The sequence below is a fragment of the Passer domesticus genome, chromosome 2 (assembly GCF_036417665.1).
Source record: "Passer domesticus isolate bPasDom1 chromosome 2, bPasDom1.hap1, whole genome shotgun sequence".
In the NCBI taxonomy this organism is placed as follows: Eukaryota; Metazoa; Chordata; class Aves; order Passeriformes; family Passeridae; genus Passer; species Passer domesticus.
This window is the reverse complement of record NC_087475.1, coordinates 31,799,936-31,819,942: the sequence shown is the minus strand read 5'-3', so window position 1 is coordinate 31,819,942 and position 20,007 is coordinate 31,799,936. Positions and strand designations below refer to the sequence as shown.

Sequence of the window (20,007 nt, the reverse complement as noted above, 5' to 3'; positions counted from 1 at the left end):
TCTTTGTAGCTAGTAAAATGTTTGGAGCTCTTAAGCATAGTGAAGGCTGTTTCTCCTTGGTTGTTGCTGTAGCTATTAGAATCTTTCTATTTATGTGCCCCTACAACTGGATTTTTATCAAATCTGCAACATAAATCTCTTGGTACTTAAAAAAATTTGAATGTGCAGGAGTAATTCAGTTTTTAGTTTGTCTTTGCACCAAATTTCTGGTTTTGATGGATTCCCTTCATGTATTACAGCACCCACTTCCTGGTGAGGCAAAGATGAAGGTTGTGAATTGAACCTGGCATTTTTTTTTCATACCTGAAACCGTCAGTATTGTAGAATTAAAAAAAAAACACTTAAAAGGGCAACAAACCAAAACCCAAAATCCAGAACAAACAAAATTAAACAAAAACCACAAGCCTTCCCACACAGAGGAAGAGGGAAAATGTTATCTGCTGAACAACCTTAAGCATTTAAGAAGAGGTCTGCCTGTGAACTACTCCAAATTGTCTGAAACTAGGACCATTGGCAGACAGGTTTTAAGTGATTTTTTGCATAGCAGACCTTAAATTGTTAATCACGATGTATGTGTTCGTGGTGTTTTATGCAGTTTTGTGATAACCTCAAGCCTGCAGTTGTAGAATCCGATTGTTTTGTTTGTATTTTGTTTCATTGCCATCACCTTCCTCCAGTTATCTGACTTCTTTTTGAGAGCAGGCAGGAACATCTGAGGAACTATACTTCTCTTAGGTTTTTTAGCTTTTGAATTCAGACTTTTAAAACAGATAAAATATGCATTGAACCTACTTTCTGCTCTTTCTTCCTCCATCTTCCAATTTTGGAAAACATATTCTCATTTAAACCAAAGCTTATGTTTATTAATTACCTGGCTTTTCTTTTCAACAGTTTTTTTGTTTGTTTTGCAGGTGTTGAAGTGCCATCAAAAGACTCTGTGCCAAAGAAGAGGCCAATATATGAAGACAAAAAGAGAAAGAAGCAGCAGCAGCCAGAAAATAAAGAAGGTGTAGTTTGCATATAGGGATACCTAATTGATCAGTCACATTTCTGGAAGCATTTCTAAAATAAATCAGCTAATCTTAAGCTAATTTCATTTTGGGGTTTAGATTTTCTAAATGTTGGGGATGTACAGGGTTTAAAGGCCTTTTACAAATGTGATGTTGAATGCTTTGTGTGCATATGTACATCAAATACAAAGTAGTTTAAGTAATAGTGACTTATAATTAAGTCTGAGTTTGTCCCAGGATGAAAGTACATTGATCCTAGTTTTAGCGCTTTTAAATTGGAGACAGTTTGTTTATTTGCTTTCTGGTATATAAAACCAATTTTCAGCTCCTGGGTGCAAGTTGTTCAGAGCAGTTCAAAGAGCTTGCATTTTTGAAACCTTAGAATTCATTGCAATGGTAGATGTAGGTTGAATGCGTCAGTTTTTTATTTTTGTGGTTTGTTAGTTTCCTCCAGGGGATTACTGTGGCTTTTCTCAAGACCACCCCTTAGTTTAAAAATTTCAGATGTATTTCTTACTTAGCTGTTTTTTCTTTTTCTTTCTTTCTTTCTTTTTTTTTTTTTTGACATTAGTTATATGCCTGCTTATCATTTGTGGAGTGTGTATAAAGAATTGAAAATGTTGCTTATCTGAATTGTATCAGTATTTTTTTTTTCTTTTTTTGTAGTTTTCATTTTTAATGGAACAGTAGGGGAGGTGTGAATAGTTCACTAGTATTGCTTCATTTTCTTTTGTCTTTTAAAGCAAGTGAGAAGTTTTTAATGTCAATAACTGACCTATCTTATAAATGTGTTCAACTGCTTAGAAAGCCAAGTGTTTTGCAAATAAGCTGGGGTGGAGCTGTATGTCTTAGTTAGTCAATTTGCACTTTGAAAGTATGTAGCAACAAACTTCCTGTCTTGCAATTTCAGAAAGTGTGGAAGTAACTTCACCAGCTGAAGAAGCTGTAGAACTGGAAGCACCAGTGAAAGAAGAGGCTCCTCTTGCCGTAGATCCAGGTTGGTGGTAATGCTCATAAATTTCAATCGTTTAAGCTTGTGTGTCAGTGCTGCATGATACCTTGCTGGATGGGGCTGAACGGCCATCCTTTCTTGAGGTAGTTGTCTTTTTTTTTCTCTCTCCTTTCTTAAGGGAGGAAATGATGAAATTTTATGGAGTAAAAAGGCATGAAGCTTCAAAATGAGTGTGTAAAGGTTCCTTATTCTGGGTGAACTCCAGTGTTCACCTGGCTTGGTCAGTTATCTCAAATGAGCACGTTCAGTGTCTTATTTGCTCCCTTGACTTTTCACTTGCTTTTACAAGTCTATTTTGTCAACAGTTGGGTGGAGGTAAGGAGGAAATATGCTGCTTCTAGAATTGATAATGCGATATTCATAGTGCTTGTATTCTTTATGCCAGATGTTTTGCTTTCACAAGTGCTGAATGAAGAGGATACGTGTTAGCTTGTGAAACTGAGTTATCAGCACATTTGCTGATCAGATTGTTGCCCTCATCTTTGCCTACATACAGTACTTGCTTGGTCAAAATCACATTGTACTGGACTTCTTTCTCTGCAAGGAGACTGTTTCAGTTTTTACTCTTCTTAAGTCAGACAAACACTGACAAAATGTGCAGCTTTTGAAAACAAAGCTGAATGTCCTGCATTTCTAGCTTGACTTATCTCATGATTGCCATTCCAGTGCCTTAGGAGAAGGCCTCACTGGCAGAACATTAGTTCCTAGCTAATATTCTAGCAGTGTGGAACTTAGTCTTCCTTTCATAGAGCTGAAATTTATGACACATGTGCTGCAGCAAATATATATTGTGTAATGCCTCTTTTGGAGAGGGTTGTATGTTTGCATTTTTCCATTCATCTCTTACTAAGAGCTGCAGTCTTTTCATAAATCTAACTGAATTCCTGCTGAATTAATAGGTTTAATGCTTCTGGAATATATGGTATATTTATGTTAAGGCACCTGGTGTCCTTTTTACAGACAATTTTTATATTCTCACTAGTTAAAATTCTACTGTAACTTGTTCTTGTTTCTCTGCCACTTTGTTACACATGGTGACTGTTAATTGCACAGCTCTGTGCAAGGATCATGATTGTGGTACAGGTTTGTGTGGCAGGCATTATGCATGATATGCAGACAGGAACTAGATGAGTAGATTTTCTGTGTCTTCCACAAAAGTTTCTCTAGGCAAAGATGCTAGCACTACATGATTTTTGTGGTGAGAATCGGAGATTATTTTTAAAGTATGCAGCATCTTCTTTTTATGGAACATGGAGATACTTCAATAGAATTATGGTAACAGCAAACTTGCAAGTTGCAGCTGTCAGTATGTCAAAAAGAGGGGCATCTAAAAATGTTATATGTTGCTGGACTGACTTTTTTAACTTCAGTGTTGGGTTTCTTGGTTTCAGAAGAAAAGGAGGAAGAAGATGAAACAGAAGATGCAGGTCTGGATGACTGGGAAGCTATGGTTAGTGATGAAGATGGAGAGAAAGGTGGGCATGTAAATACTAAGTGTATGCTTTTTCTGGTTAAGAGACTTTGGGCTAAGTTTTCTGTTTCTACAGAAAACAATATTTTGCTTAGGTTTTTCCTCTGCTCTGTCAGATAAATTGGGAGGTAAGTATGATGATAAATACATACAAGAATCTCTTCTTAAAAGCAGAGCTTTCAGAAGCCATGCAAATACTGTTTAAGACAGCCCTTTGGAAATACTCTTATGTGGAGGTACCATCTAAAATAGGTTGTATTTTTTTTGTCCTTTGTTATGGGAGTAAAAATCCTAATATGTGCATCTCTGTGAGTTTAGGGAAACCTTTTACTTGGTATTGTATTTCTCTAGTAATCATTTCAAAGCTGTAGTATTTTTATTACGTGAATCTGGCAGCATCTAGCACAGTACCCCTGTGAGAAGTTTTCAAAGAAGTGGGGGAATGAAATGGTGTGAAGGTTAAGTGTGCATGTGTTATAGTAAGCTCTGCTCTACAAGGAGAGGCTGAAAGAATTGGCATTGCTCACCTGGAATAGAGAAGGCTTTGGGGTGACCTAATTGCAGACTTCCAGTACCTGAAGGGAGCCTACAGGAAAGATGGAGAGAGACTATTTACAAGACCATGTAGTGACAGGACAAGGAGAAATTGATTCAAACTGAGAGTATGCTTAGTTGAGATAGTAGGAAGAGCTTCTTTACTGTGAGAGTGGTGAGACACTGGAAGAGGTTGCCCAGAGAAGCTGTGGATCCCTATCCCTGGAAGTGTTCAAGGCACGGTTGGATGGGGCTTTGAGCAATCTGCTCTAGTGGAAGGTGTCCCTGTCCTTGGCAGGGAGGCTGTAACTAGATGGTCTTTGAGGTCCCATTCAGCCCAAACCATTCTGTGATTCTATGATATACTTCTTTGAGAGGCAGATTTAGAAGAAAGCAAAGAATTGCCAGAACATAAATATTCCTGTGCGTGTATGCCAAGGCCATATTCTGTTTGTATTCAACAGCAATGTTTATGGGAAACTTAGGGCTGTGCTACAGTGCAGGGATACTCACGTCCCCTTGTAACTTCTCAGATACTTTCTTCCAGTGGTGGAATAAAGTGTATTTCTGTGAGCCGTCCTGAACAGGAGTTGATTACTGGACTTGGGCTTCCTTAATGTCTTGTTTCTTATGCTTAAAGACTATTTATTCATCAAATACACTTCTGACACCTGTACTTTTGAGTGTAATACTTGGCATTCAGATGCATCCACCAGAATGGATTTAATTCCAGCACAGGCGTGTTCCTCTGGTGCTTTTGAGTTCTAAGGGCTGCTCGCCTTCTTGAGTGTTTGTTTTAATCTGGCACCACTGTCCAGGAGAGGACATAGCACTTCTTACTGTTCGGATTTGAAGGCTGTGCCAATGGGATACAGAAAAAGAGCCTTCCTTGGAATTAGATATAGTGTATTGCTAAGCTGTTGGACTGTGAGTGTAGCAAGGAAACATTACTAATCTCTAAGGGCAATTAGCCTGCCAGCAGTGTTGTAAGGAGAAGAATCCATGGTTTTAAAGTCATCATCACTTGCCTTTTATAATTTTACAGGTGATTATAAGTGGGAAGCTTTCAAAGAAAGAAAAATACTTCTTGATAATTCTTTTTGTTTGTTTATTGAAGAATTCCTATGAAAAATGCTAATCTTCTCTGAACCATCTAAGAACATGTGAAGATGAATTTTTCTTTTTAATGGGTGTAAAAGAGTGTTCGGATTATTATGTCTGCTTAAATGTGCCTTCTTGATCAGTTGTGTACACAATCCATATAGCAGTGATTTGGAGTATTTTGGCTTTATTAAAAAGGTGTTGGTGAATTATTCCTTTATGAACTGCACATGACTTTAAAGAATGTCTGAATGTTTGCAAATAATGTTAAACATAAATTTGCTGATAATATCATTCTTCACTCCACCCTAAACTTGCTTTCTTTCTGGATTTGGAACACAAGCCAACAACTCTGAACATGAAACACTTTTCCCCCCTCTTTTTTTACATTGGAAGTTGAAAAATGATCTTGACAAGCACTTATTGTAGAACCTGCTCTCAGTCCTCATTCTTCTCTGGTAGTCTCTTTTGCTTTTTGTTGCCATCTCCCCCAGAAGTGTGAACTTTAATAGAAAATTTTTACTTTACTCTTTTTTGTTTTTTAGAGAGCAAACCTGTCCATATTGAAGTCAAAGAACAAAATGAAGTGGATGATGAAGAGGAGGAGGAGGAGGAAGAGGAGGAAGAGGAAGAAGAGAGTGAAGAATCTGAAGATAGTGAAGGCAGTGAAGATGAGGATGAAAAGACTTCAGATGAGAGAGAGCCAGACTCCCAAGCTATTGGAAAACAATCTATGGAAAAAAAGCCTAGCAAGGAAATCAGCTCTGATTCTGAGTATGACTCTGACGATGACCGCACCAAGGAGGAGCGTGCTTATGACAAAGCTAAACGGAGAATTGAGGTATTGACATACACTTGGATTCTTGTGGTGTATAACAACAGATTAATTTGCAGTTAATTTTGTCATATTTGTCAAAATGGTGGTTGTGTCAGGGCTAATATTTAAGCAGGTTCAGAAATTGTATTAATTAAGAAAAAATCCCCTTGGTTTTGTGTGAAGATAAAGTATTTGTTTTTAGGTAACTTGACTATAAAGATGGCAACTTCAGTGTTGTTCCCCTCCACCTCTATATCCCTTCTGGAAAAGAGTTTTACAGATAGATATTTTCAGGTTCTAAAAGATGTGTCTAAACTGTTCAGTGCTTTCATGGCTGCTAACGTTCTTGATTTCCTCACCCAAGGTGCTTGTTCAGAATGCACCTTCAGCAAAGCTACTGTAAGTGGATATAACAACTTAGCCTACTACACTATTAGAAGATCCAACTAAACAAAAATGTTAGATGTTAATCAAAAATTTTTGATTTACCTAAAGAGGGATGACAGACTTTAAATTGCCTTGAAAATATAAGTCCCACAGCTAACTCTGTTTGTATGTATGTCATCAAGTCAAGAGGTGAGCTGTGCTTTTTGGTTTATACTCACCAATTTTTACATGTCTTTTACATAGAAACGACGAGCTGAAAACAGCAAAAACATGAACACTGAAAAGCTCAGAGCACCAGTTATCTGTGTCCTGGGGCATGTAGACACAGGCAAGACCAAAATTTTAGATAAGGTAAGGTTTGGAGTGTGAAAGCACTGCCTGTGCCTCATGTTTTTAAGCATTTATTTTCTTGGTTGAAGACAAAAAGAATTAGAGTGTGCTCAGACATAATTTTAGTTTCTTCTGTGTAATTATTTCTGGTTTTTTTGCCTTTAGCTCCGCCACACTCATGTGCAGGACAGTGAAGCTGGTGGTATCACTCAGCAGATTGGTGCAACTAATGTTCCTCTTGAAGCTATTAATGAACAAACCAAGATGGTGAAAAATGTAAGTTACAGTACTTCAGTGACTGCATCTTAAAAAATGTGGACTGTAGAGTAATGAAGGCCTTGTGAGAGTTCCTGACAGGAACAGATGTGCTTCACCCCTCCCCCTCCAGTGTTGTGGTCAATTGTTTTTTAATTCCTATCATTCCCCCAGGAAAGGGGAGGTTGTCTCATTTTTCATGCATTTGACTTCAGTTAATGCATTGCTGTTTTTTCAGAAAAATATGCAAATACTGTTTGCTCTGTTCTGGACAGTGCACATATGTACACAGACTGCTTACTTGTCAGAGTTTTGATTGTAAATTGAGACTCTCGAAACCTCTTGAGTATATTTGTGTTAAAAGCTTACCCTTTGCTGTGTGTGCTGAAATTTGGCCAGTTTCTGGGTGATGAATTTTATCACGTTACAGAAATGGTAACTGTTCTGTATCATTTCTTTTGGAAACTGTATACTATTTTGCTTGTGGAAGCAGCTGGCTGAAAAGCCTTGGTGTAGTAATGGCTTTTTCCAAGATTTAACTCAACTTTGTAAACCTGTAAACTTAGGGGAGAGGAGAAAATCATAAAGACAAGGATGGTACATCTCACTGCCCTGAAATGGTTTTTCTTCTGTGGGCTGCCTTGTCTTACAGATTTTAGTTTATCTTGCGGTCAGTTAGCACCTGGAGGAATGTGCTGCATGATTTATTTTAATGTTGAAGTGATTGTAGATTGATTTGGTTGATAGGGGGTGCTGACCTTAAAACATGTATCTGGATTTTTGAAGTGCAGACTGTCAGTAATGTTGCCAGCTCTTATTTTGTTCTTTTTTCTTCTTGTGTAATCTCTACAAGATGGCTAATATTTTGAAATGTTAGTTTGACAGAGAGAACATAAAAATTCCAGGCATGCTGATAATCGACACTCCAGGACATGAGTCTTTCAGGTAACGTTTTCTCACAATGTTGTACTTCTCAGAACTGATGGCAAAAGCATCTGGAGATATTCTTAGCAATGTGGTCTTTGCTTAATTCATTGTTTTAGTTCTCACTTCAAAAAAAAGTCCGACAAAACCAACTTAAAGTAGAGGAATTAAGTGGATTTGCTTCATTTGCAGGTGCTTTTTATATCTGGTTAATTGCTGGCCTTTTATAGCTGATTATTTTTCTGTCTTCGTGCCAATTGAGCCATGAATATCTGAAAAAGCATGTAAATAAATAGTTAGTGTAAGAGGAAAGATGGAAGCAGGAAGCTAGCTGGAGGAAAAAAGGTGAGGATTTCAGGTGACCTAAGTACTCGAAAAATTAAAACTTTTTCCCTAGTCTCTCATTCATAGTGTCCCAGTTAAGGTAACTGAGTTTGTAAGACTGGAAGTTACTAATTACACAAATCATCTGAGTCTTAGCAGAGATCAAATGCATTCTAGGAGCACCAGTGGCTTACAGGCAAGCCACTAAATCTGCTCTTAAGAGTAAAACATGACAAGCATAACTAAACTCACTGAGGTGAGATCTTGGATGAAATCTTAAAACAGAAGGATTAAGACTTGGATGTGACATTTTTCAGTAAAAACCTTTGTAAGCATTGAAATGCTGTGTTGTGGAGCACTTGGTAATGTTCAGATCAGTACCTTGGTATGGTACCTCTTACAGCTCTCCATCTTCTAGCCAGGTTTTGTTTGCCAACAATGATGTGATAGTCTCTTTACCTTGTATTGTATAAAATCATGATAGTTTTAGTGTTTATGCAGTATATAAAAAAAGTCTTGTTCAGGTTTTACACTCCTGCATTTCACTTTAACTTCCTCAGAACATATCTTGCATTGTAAAAATATAAAATAATGTGATAACTTTCAGGATAATAATAATTTCTTAGTTTTGCTTAATACATTCTTTAATGTATTTTTTAAAATGAAAATTACAAAGTGTCATTTGAATGGTTTATATTTTTGAGGGAAATAATTGATGAGCTTTAGCTTTTTGTTTGTCAGTGTAAGTTTGACATTGTACTTGGTGTTTTTATAAAGGTTCTGTTGCTAAATGACTGATTTTTTTTTTCTGTCTTCTAATGTCACAGCAATCTAAGAAATAGAGGAAGCTCACTTTGTGATATTGCTATACTTGTAGTTGACATCATGCATGGTTTGGAACCACAGACAATTGAATCAATAAATCTGTTGAAATCAAAGAAATGCCCCTTTATAGTAGCTCTCAATAAGGTAGGCTAGATTTTTATTCTAATAGTATATTTCTCCACTCTAATATTGCATTTGGCAATTGTCTGTTTTCTTCCTTGAACTGGAATTGTTTTGTGTAAAATCTGAAGGGGTGGTTCTTGGGTCCTGTGTGTTGCATTTTTCTGTGTCCTTGATACCACAATGGCTCTACAGGAGCTTTGCAGAGCAATCAGTTCTTGGAGTCCTGACTGGTGAATTTTGTTGCCTTATGTAACTTCTCTATATTCACACTTCTGGAAGTTGTACTTCTGTTATGGTGTTTTTTTCCTTGTGCCTACTTACATGGATTTCTGTGCACTTTCTGATAAAATTCCAACACAAGCTTCATGTTGATGAGTCATACTTTAGCCACTGACGCTGCTCAGTTTGACTTGAAGACAAGCTGACTTTAGGCCATGGAGCAGTAATGTTGATGACTGGTGGGGAAGTGTTTTGGGCTTTACAATATTAGATGGAAAATCAGCCAGTTATTTTCTGCCCAGTTTTTAGAAATCCTGTGCATGAGAAATTATGCTGCCTGTTTGTGACGACTCAATGAATTATTTTATATGTATGGAAGTTACTCATGTCCAATGGCTTTGGAAGCCATCTGATATGCTGAGGGAGAGCTGTCAGAAGGCTATTCATGTGCAGTGTAAAAATTGCAATATACTTCAAAAATGAAAGGAGCGTTAAGATTGAAGGTGGTTGGAGCTGAGGAGGCCATTATCTCCTTGCCAAAACCAGCAAGAGAGAGGTGTCCAGGCCTTATGGCAGAGTAGTAAAGAGTTCCCCCTAGGTGAGACCCTAAGACCTGACTGACATTGTTGGCATCAAAGGCCCACAGTGAGCCTGAAATTAAATAGTTAAGAGTTCTTGCATTTTAAGTTATATTTGACCAGGTTATAATATATATTTGTATTATTGTTATAATGTATATTTATATTATTTGACCAGGTTATAATAATTTTTTTTAAGATGTAATTTTGATTTTTGGACTAAGTCTGATTTTTGTAGATTTTTGGGCTAAGTCTGTTTTGGCAGCTATCGTGGGGAAGTGTTTCTGAAATACAGCAGTGTCTTGTGAACAATCCCACTCTGGTCCTTTCTGTGTAGCATCATGGGAAAGGGTCCATATTTACCAGCAAATTTTAGAAGTTCTTTGTAAAACTAGTGTAGTTTCTTTTCAGGAAAAATCACAAACACCTCTGTGGTTTTGGGTTTTTTGTGTGTATGTGAATCTATAAACAGGTGTCTTCTAATGTTTTATTTTAACCTTGGTGTAACTTATGTGCATAAACCTTTTCCATATTAGAAATATTACTATAGCTTGAATTTTTAAGATCCAAAGTAATATTGCTATCCTGTAATACTGCCTGATATCAACAGAGCTAAATATAGCAGCCAAAGCAAATAAGAACACTTTAATTTGATCACTGGAGCAGATAGATGGCTGGCTGAGTTGGTTGATAAAGTATTTCTCACTGATGATGTGGCAGAAGCATAAAGACACCCTTTAGTAAGCTGCATAAGATGACATACTGTTTGTTGTATTTTTAAGATTGATAGGTTATATGACTGGAAAAAAAGTCCAGATACAGATGTAGCTGTCACCTTAAAGAAGCAGAAAAAGAATACAAAAGATGAATTCGAAGAACGTGCAAAAGCTATCATAGTGGAATTTGCAAAACAGGTGGGTTGGAATAAAAGTGGTAGGTTGCTTAAAAGTGGTAATAAAGAGGGGTGGGTGTGTGATGTGGTTTGTTTTGAGTTAGTGGATGGTTCTTGTTTTGTTTTTTCCCCTTTCCTCAAAATAACTTGGAATATCAAGGAAATTGTTGCATCTTACACATTGGTGTTAACCTCTTGTAAATCAAATTTTGCATAATTTTAACTGCTCCATCTTTACTGCTGGGTTGGAGAAAAATAGCTAATTTCTGTGCATGGTCAATGAAGTCATGAATAGCAGCTGAAATTTTCTGTTATTTTCTCTTTGGGAACAGCCTGAGAGATTCTGTCTCTTTTTCTTGGATGCTGGCAGGGTATGAATCACCTCAGTTCTGGGAATGTCTTCTGTTGGTGACATACAATGATGTCTAGGAGCTAGATGGGGTAATTAGCTTTCTAGAATTATCCCACACTGCTTCCAAGTGTGGATTGAGGCTTCCTGTTCCATAGCACACTGTCAGTAACAGTGTTGGCTTTTTAAATTGGGCTTTTAAAAATGCAGTGGTACTTGCCTGGGGTTGAATGTTACTGTCAATACTGATGTGTGTATGTGCTTTTCCCTGTGTAACTGTTAATCCTGATTCCAGGGCTTGAACGCTGCCTTGTTTTATGAGAATAAGGATCCCCGCACTTTTGTTTCTCTTGTACCTACCTCTGCTCACACAGGGGATGGCATGGGAAGTCTGATAGCTCTTCTTGTTGAGCTCACACAAACCATGCTGACCAAGAGACTGGCTGAGTGTCAGGAGCTGAGAGCTCAAGTCATGGAGGTAATACAGAACTCTTTCTTTAAATTCATATCGAAATTTCGCCCTTCCCTGCATCCTTCCTTCTGGTAAAAAATGTGTTTGCAGTGCTTAAATAGGAAGTGAATTTTTTTCCCCTTTCATTCAGGTTAAAGCACTGCCAGGCATGGGCACTACCATAGATGTTATTCTGATTAATGGACGTCTGAGAGAAGGAGACACCATTATTGTTCCTGGGGTAGAAGGTCCTATCGTGACTCAGATCAGAGGTCTGCTGCTGCCTCCTCCTATGAAGGAGCTACGAGTTAAGGTATGGCAGCTGCTTAATCTACTGACATTTAGAGCCAGGAAAAAATAAATCAGGCTTTATAAAAAGAGAATGTAGTAGAATGTCATTATATTGATGGTATCTAAAGGGGGCTTCAAGGGGAATGCAGGGGCGATCTGGTGTCTTTTTTGAAAATGTACTTGTATGTTCATGTTGGGGTCTGTGTTGTCACAGCAGTGGCAAAGAGAATGATCAAGGAATTACCTTGCAGTGAGGATTTGGGTGTGTATGCTTTAATAAGGGATTCAAGTATGTGATTACATGTAAGAGGGAGATACCCATCGCAAATGGAAACTGGAGTGTACTGGTACAGTAACTTCTGAGTTAAAGTTATGATATTTGTAGAAGTGGTTTTTTAGTAATAAAAAACATACACACTTACATTTGAGAAAAATGAACACATGAGTTTCTAGAGCTGGTTGGTGAGTGACAGTGACCAGGACTTCTGCAGAATCTGCAGCCTCTTGGCATTTTCAAGGGTGGTAGGTTCTGCTGCCCTAGTCTTATTAGCCTGAGGAGAGGCCCTGAATTTGAAATCCTTCCTTCATGGCTTTCCTTGAAATGAGGAGGAGACGCAGAATCAAAAGGCTGTAAATAAATTAATACATATATTAAGATTAATGCATGCAGTTCAAAGATGATGAAAATAACTGCTTTGATGTTTCCTGTTTAAAAGGGAGGGAAGAAATGTCTGCACAGACTTGTTTTAAGGCAAAGAAAACCATGTAGATAACCTAGGTGAATGTAATAGGATAGGCCTTTCAGGTTTGGGAACCTTGAGCTGGGGAAGTAAACCTAGGGTAGCTGTTGGGCTTTTTTGACACAGACAGTGAGGGTGCATTTTAATTCAGATTCTTCATGTGGAATTGTCATCCTTGAAATAAGACCCAGATTCTTGGTGTGGAGGGCTAAAGGATAGAGGTTTGCAGGAACATAGTGCTTATTGAGGAAGGAAGCTGCTTTGCAGTTCTAAGAAAAGGATGGGACATCTAAATAAAAGAAATTGGGAAACGAACCAGAAAATCCTTCCAACATAAATTTAAAGATCTTCAGAAATAACTGGTTTTGTTATGTCTTAGAGCCAAGCCCTGAATGTGACATCTTCTGAGGGTTTCCCTGGATGGGGAGAGAACCTGGAAAATTGTACATGGAATTAAGTAAATGAGAAGGCTGGATGGCCTCCAGTGGGAGAGTGAGGCAGCCCGTCCTGCAGAGAGGCTTGGGCTGTGTGTCAGCTAAGCTTTAGTGTTTTTGTTAAGCTGTTGGCATCTTCCCATCACTTGCCTGTGGGGCTGAATTTGTGGGTTTTATTAGTGAGTAGATGCCTATTGTTGGTTGCTTTTTTCTACTATATATTCCTTTTGGCTCCCTTCTTTGCTTTTGGAAGATTGCCTTGTGCCCTGCCCACCTTGGCGGGGGTGCAGGGGGTATCTGAAGGGAGAGGAGCAGGAGGACTGGAAGGTGCAAGTGCAAAGCAAAGACAATCATGATGAAACTTGGGAGCTGCTGCACTTCACTGCTCCCCGCTGTGTTCTTCAGCTGCTCAGCACAGAACTCTTTGCTAGTGTGCATGTTCTCTTTTTCAGAACCAGTACGAAAAGCACAAAGAGGTTGTTGCTGCTCAAGGTGTGAAGATTCTTGGGAAAGATTTGGAAAAAACATTGGCTGGTTTGCCATTGCTTGTAGCTCATAAAGAGGATGAAGTCCCAGTCCTGAAGGTGAGGTGGCTGATGCTGAAGTAAAACACACTGAGGGTGACTTTAGCTCTCTGAGGATGAAACTCAAATGTTGAGAGCTCAGTTTGCAAATAACTGGGATTTTGGTTCTTCTAAAAAGTGTTCCAGTAACATGTTTTAGCCTTGTGCCCATGTGAAACTTTGGTGATGTGATGTTTTTAGTATCTTGACCATTAGTTTTTTCCCTGATATTTTGCTGGGGTGTCTCTGCTGCTAGAATAAGGTTTGAAAACAAATATATCATCGTTTGACTCTGTTAATTACTAATTTGGTATTTGTAGTAATTTATGGATATATTCTAATCAAATTATATTAGGTACATATCTACTAGCGGAGTTCTGCCAACTCTCCTATTTGCAAAGTTAATTTAAGACTTTTGCAATAAATTTCTTTTGTGACTTACATGTTAAAAATGGTAGAGGAAAGGATGTAGCTATCCTGAACACAAAACTGCTCCATTTGCCTTCTTCAAAGGCAGGAAGTTAGTTTAAGTTACATGTTCCACTTTACACATTGCTAAACACATTACACATTCTATTTAGTCATAGACTAAAAGAAGTCTTCTGTCTACTTGTTTGTGCCTTTGAAGGGAGGTTAAACTTTTGGGATGTCCAAACACAGACCTTGTTGCTGGGTCCGTATGAGTATTTACTTCAAGTGTACTACTGGTAGTAGATACACAATGGCTACAAGTCAGTGGCAAAACCCATTCATCTGCCAGAGGAAGAGACTTAAGTGTTTGAGATTAGAAGGCATAGGCTCTAAAAAAATGTGTTTTTTTCACTTCTCTAAAAGCAACAAATTGGCTTTGCTGCTCTTGCATCCTGTTTGGTACCCAGGCCTAAAGAGTGTTCAGGATCCTTTCCAGCTCATGTTTTAGTTATCAGCTTTTGTCATTGATCCCCAGGCAGCTGAGGCCATGGCCACACAATGTGTTTGCTCAGTTTGCTCAGCCTTGCCAGCAGAAACTTGAACTGCTGGGGAAAGTGATGTGTAGTCTGCAGAGAAATGTTACCAGCTCTGAAGGTGGGCATCTGCTCAGTTTTATTTCATCATCTTCCCACAAGATCCTCAGGTCTAGTTCAGCTCAGGCTTTTCTAATGCCATAAAAGTCAGTATCTCACAGGCTGTGTATGATTTACACTGCAGCTCTCTCTCTTGGGACCTATCACCATGGCTGTTGCCTGTTTTCAGCAGCTCATGAACAGGAAGATTTTGTACCCTGAGGCACAAATAGCAAGAGAACTAAAACTTGTTTTTTTCTCTTTTGTTTTTTTTTTTCCTAAAGGATGAACTAATACATGAACTGAAGCAAACACTGAATGCAATCAAATTAGAAGAGAAAGGTGTTTATGTCCAGGCTTCTACTTTAGGCTCTTTAGAGGCATTACTTGAATTTCTTAAAACATCAGAAGTGCCAGTAAGTACTACTGTGCCATTGATTCCGTGTTTAGTCAGTAAATGTTTCCTTTTCCCTCAGAGATTAGTGACTTGATTTTTGTGTCTTTCTTCGACAGTATTCAGGAATTAATATAGGTCCTGTCCATAAAAAAGATGTTATGAAGGCCTCGGTTATGTTGGAGCATGACCCACAGTGAGTACCTTGCTGGCTGCGCCGCTGGGCGTGCGGCGGTGCTGCGGCGGGCCCGGCCCGCGCTGGTGCTGCTGAGCTGCTGACCCGCTGGGCTCGCTCTTCCCAGGTACGCCGTCATCCTGGCCTTCGACGTGAGGATCGAACGGGACGCGCAGGAGATGGCCGACAGCCTCGGGGTGCGCATCTTCAGTGCTGAAATCATTTATCACTTGTTCGATGCCTTCACAAAATACAGACAAGATTACAAAAAACAGAAACAAGAGGAATTCAAGTAAGTATGAGCAGTTGTATTCTGGGTGTTTCCCAAATAAGTGTCTCTCTGATTTTAGTGTAAACGAAGCTGTATTTAACTACGTGTTTCCTTATTACTTAGCTTATGGTTCTGATGGAATGGGAGGAGAGGAGGAAGATGGTAGGACAATAAATTGATAGTTTTCAAGAATTCAGGGCTCCAGTCTAATTGTTTGGATCTGGATTAGGCCTAGTAGGGTGAGAGCTGTGAAAGCTGTGCAGTAGATGCAGGATTCAGCTGGAACAGTTGTGTAATATGGAGTGTTTTTATTATAGTTTGCTTTCTATACTTGGCTTCTCTTCTTAGATTGTGGCAGATGGGTTAGTCTTGCAGAGTTAAAAAAACAAAACTAAAAGGATTTGGATTCTATTGTTTCATATTCATGTGATCCCAGTGTAGAGGGCTTAATTCCAACTGCAGTAACAGGAATATGTAATCATTCAAGGATTTATAGGGACCCAAAATTAATTTTTGGAATCATGTCATTGGGTGGCCTTCAGTAAAATAAGGACAGTGAAAATAAATGAAAATGTATTTAGTTTCATATTGACCCCTGCTTGAGTTTGTTTAGCTCAGCTTTTAAATGTATTTGTTCACTTGATAAAAAAACCCCTTGAAATTCTGGAGGCAGCAATATTTCTATTTTGTGTTCTTGTGAGGCTGTAATTACACTGTAAAATTACTACTCCTTTGGTCTTGGTCAAAGTTGAGCTCTCAAGCCTGTCAAATTAAAATCCATGCCAGGCATGAATGATTATTACTCCCTGTAGTTCTTGAAGAACAGGTATGGACTAGAAGTGGCAAGATTGGAAAAGAGGTTTTTCCCTGCTTTCCTCCAAGTAACACTCCTAGAATGAATGCCCACGAAGTGTGGGAGAAGGCAGAACTGTTAATGTTACATCCACTGTTCAGTGTATCTTTCTAAGTGCCTTTTCTTGTCATCTTCCAGGCATATAGCAGTGTTTCCATGCAAGTTGAAAATACTCCCTCAGTTCATTTTCAACTCTCGTGACCCAATAGTGATGGGTGTTGTGGTGGAAGCTGGCCAGGTGAAGCAGGGGACTCCCATGTGTGTACCTAGCAAAAATGTAAGTAAGGGTCTCCTCCCACTGCATGTCTGATCCAGCTGGTAGTTCCTGGGATGATGCACCATGGAGTGCTTGCATGCTTTTCCTCAGTGCACAGATTGCTGGTGGGAGGTGAGGGTCAAACTTGCAGATCAAGTCTTCTGGTGCTTAAATATCTCACTGCTGTCTGCCAGAAGAGTTGAGCTCTGGAGCAGGGCACAGGAAGTGTGGCTGGGGGGCACCTGCCAGTTCTGTGCTGTGGAATTGAGTAACGGGCAAAATTGTCCTACCTGGAAGGTAAAAAGGGGAGAACCAAGGGCTAACAGCTGATATCCCAGATGAGCTGTGGGAGGTTGGTGTCCCAGCACTCGCTGTGCTGTACATTTTGCCTGCCTGTGCTGAGGCAGCAGCTCTGCCAGTGCCGCTCTTCCTGCAGCAAGTCTGTGCCTACAAACAGGAGTTTAGAGAAGGCTGCATGCACAGAGGTTTGGTGGATGTGTTACAGCTGCTTCATTGCATTACAGTTTGTTGAAATTGGAATAGTTACAAGTATTGAAATAAACCACAAACCAGTGGATGTTGCAAAGAAAGGCCAAGAAGTTTGTGTTAAAATAGAACCTATTCCTGGGGAATCACCTAAAATGTATGGACGACATTTTGAAGCAACAGATATCCTCGTCAGCAAGGTAAGAGCAGTCTGCATTTGTGGAGAGGGCTTAGGACAGACTGGCAGCTTGCTTGAAGTGGAAACGTAGCATGAAGCCTCAAAACCGGGGGAGGAGCCTTCTGTCACAGGGAGCCCAGGTCTCTGGAGCCATGGTTTGAGGATGTAGTGGTGCCCCTGCTGAGGCCTAAAGGAAGGAGGTGCTGTGGCTGCAAAGACCTTGCAGCTCAGAGCACCCGAGAGGGCAAAATGCCACCCTCACAATTTGCCAAGTGCTTGTACACAGAGCTCAGCAGTCCCCCAGGGCACCACAGCCTGTGCTTGAAATTGCACAATGAATAGCAATCCTTCAGTTGCTCTGGCTGTGGGACACTGGGTTTGAATGAGGACGTGATCCTTTGCTCCATCTTTTGCTGTTGGAAGTAAAGCCCCAGCTCTCCACCTCCCCAACTGCTCTATTCACCATGCCATAGGACACTCCTGCCACACACGTGCCAGGGGCGTGTGCCCACAAGTGAAGGGCGAGTAGGGCCTGGGATAGGGACAGGCTGGGCTGCTGGTCCTGTAGGCCCTGGTGGCAGCAGGAGACCTCTCCAGTCCTTGCCTTTTGCATAAGGAGTGGGATGGTCTGTCCAGCTGCAGCCCCTCTAGACCAGATAGGGGACATGGTGTGAGGAGAAATGAAGGGAAAAACCAGGATGGGTCATTCAGCTGATCAGCAGCAACTGGGGGCTTAGAATGAGTTTAGCTGGTGTGCAGACTGCCCTTTCTTCAGAATAATTTTCCAGTGTGCTGAAATCTGCTGCTATTTCCTGTGTGTTTCTGATGGTTTGTGTCGTGTGTTGCAGATCAGCCGTCAGTCCATCGATGCTCTGAAGGACTGGTTCAGGGATGAGATGCAGAAGTCTGACTGGCAGCTTATAGTAGAACTGAAGAAAGTGTTTGAAATCATCTAGATAACTTTTACAGCAATGGGGAGGCAGGAATAAACGCACTCTTCCTGTTACTAAAAAAGTTACCAACAAAGTCCTATATTGAAGACAGTGTTGGATATATGTTTGGGAGGAAAATATGTGGATAAAATGTTTTCCATGAGAAACCAAGAAATTTACACTGGTTTGACAGTGCTCAATTTACATGTTCCCATGGTTCCAATGTGCCTGTTCACCTCTCCTACTACCCTTCCTAATACTGGCTGCTGTTTTAAAGTTTGCCCTTCCTTCTCTTACACCTTCTTTCCACCCTTTTTCCCTCCTTCTCTCCAAAATAAAATAAATTGAATTTTTATTACAGAACTAAAGCTCTTTCACTTTTATACTGATGAGAGCAGTACTGCAGTATTTGATTAACCAAGCTTCTGCAGACTTTGTGATTCTCGGGACATTTTTGATGTAAGAAATACTTCTTTATTTATGCATACCTCTTTCCTTGACTTTCTTTTCCAACATTCTTCTGCTTTGTGCCTATAGAGTTTTTTTAAATAGAAAATTAGGCAATTGGGTATCTCTGTATTTGCTTTGTGTGAAACAATGTTGTAAAAGCATAGCTGCCCACCTTTTACTGCTTGTACAGTTCATGGAAGTCAACCTGTAATCATTATAATGCAGAGCCACAAATAAAGGAGATGGACATAGCAGCCCATTTGTTTTACAGTTGCTTCAGTAATCACAATTTCACTTCATGGGCTGTGGCAAATGTGGAAAGGCCAGGCAGGGGCCTCTTGCCTCCCTCTGCTTGGCAGAAGGGTGGAGGCTGTTCCAGAAAAGGCGTTTCCTCCTCAGAATGCACTTCCTGTGTGCTCAGGGTGGTGACGCCAGCGTTCCCGAGGCACGGGAGGGGCAGGCCGGGTGTTCAGCAGGCACAGCTCCCGGAGGAGGTGAGGATCTCTTCTCCAGCTGCTGCTCAGGGCTGGGAGCACCTGCCAACAGCTGCCGGCTGGGAGCTGTGACTTTGGATGCTGCATCACAGCTGTGGAGTGACCTGACAGCGAGGGACTGAACCAGCTCCAGCGTGGATGTTTGTGATGACCAGGAGTCAGTCTGTAATCCCAGCATTTTCCTTCCCCCCCTTACCTTCTGCCTCCCTGCCTGGGATGACAGCTTGATGTATTCTTTCTGAGGCTGTAAACTCACAGCTCATGCTGCTGGGAGCAAGACAAACATTCTTCAAAAGCACAAGCTGAAACAAAATCAAGGATTGTTTATGCAGCTGAGATTTTTAGCATTTGAGATCCTTACAAGAGTTTAACATTCAACACACAGTTTGATCAGATTTCTTCTGTCACTTGAATTACTTTTTTTTGTTGGAAAAATCTGAATGTTAGGATTGAGACTATGTGGACTCAATTACAAAGGAACATTTAGTAACTCACCTCCTTTGCAAATGGAATTTAACTTGCTGGATTTTTTTTTGTTAGACTTTAAACTTGCCATTGGAAAGGACCTTTTCACTATGGTTGGTGTGTGGTGCAACTTCCCATCAGTGGGTGAACACAATGATCAGAGGGAGGAGACTGCATTTAATTGTTAAAATTTTCTTTTGCAAACTATGCAATCATGAAAATTACACTAATAAAAAGTTCTTAAGAACACAGATGTCAAAGAGTGTGGTCAACGTATTTTTTGTTCTCTCAAATCTCTAAGGGTGTTTTTCCCATAGGTAAAAACCCCAGGAAACAGATACACTGCTGTGGAACTTAAAACAGCCTTACAGTTAATTAAT

At 39.9% G+C, this 20,007-nt stretch overlaps 1 protein-coding gene and 1 long non-coding RNA gene across 2 annotated transcripts in view; one reads left to right on the top strand and one right to left on the bottom strand.

Annotated features, from left to right (window-relative positions):
* The window catches only part of EIF5B (eukaryotic translation initiation factor 5B), a 35,374-nt gene extending 15,487 nt beyond the window's left edge, over positions 1–19,887 (top strand). The window contains exons 7-24 of the mRNA XM_064408093.1: positions 912–1,007; positions 1,921–2,007; positions 3,414–3,497; positions 5,674–5,969; positions 6,576–6,683; positions 6,828–6,938; positions 7,795–7,862; positions 8,993–9,134; positions 10,693–10,824; positions 11,447–11,629; positions 11,754–11,915; positions 13,520–13,651; positions 14,958–15,089; positions 15,187–15,263; positions 15,370–15,534; positions 16,505–16,643; positions 17,147–17,308; positions 18,135–19,887. Of these exons, the coding sequence (XP_064264163.1) occupies positions 912–1,007; positions 1,921–2,007; positions 3,414–3,497; positions 5,674–5,969; positions 6,576–6,683; positions 6,828–6,938; positions 7,795–7,862; positions 8,993–9,134; positions 10,693–10,824; positions 11,447–11,629; positions 11,754–11,915; positions 13,520–13,651; positions 14,958–15,089; positions 15,187–15,263; positions 15,370–15,534; positions 16,505–16,643; positions 17,147–17,308; positions 18,135–18,242 (2,384 nt within the window). The 3' untranslated portion in view covers positions 18,243–19,887. The remainder of the gene's footprint in view (positions 1–911; positions 1,008–1,920; positions 2,008–3,413; positions 3,498–5,673; positions 5,970–6,575; positions 6,684–6,827; positions 6,939–7,794; positions 7,863–8,992; positions 9,135–10,692; positions 10,825–11,446; positions 11,630–11,753; positions 11,916–13,519; positions 13,652–14,957; positions 15,090–15,186; positions 15,264–15,369; positions 15,535–16,504; positions 16,644–17,146; positions 17,309–18,134) is intronic.
* Positions 5,746–12,748, bottom strand: LOC135293667 (uncharacterized). The gene is made up of 2 exons (XR_010355795.1): positions 12,316–12,748; positions 5,746–8,113 (listed from the first exon to the last, which is right to left on the bottom strand). It is a non-coding gene; the product is annotated as an uncharacterized LOC135293667 (long non-coding RNA).
* Positions 19,888–20,007: the final 120 nt, after the last annotated feature.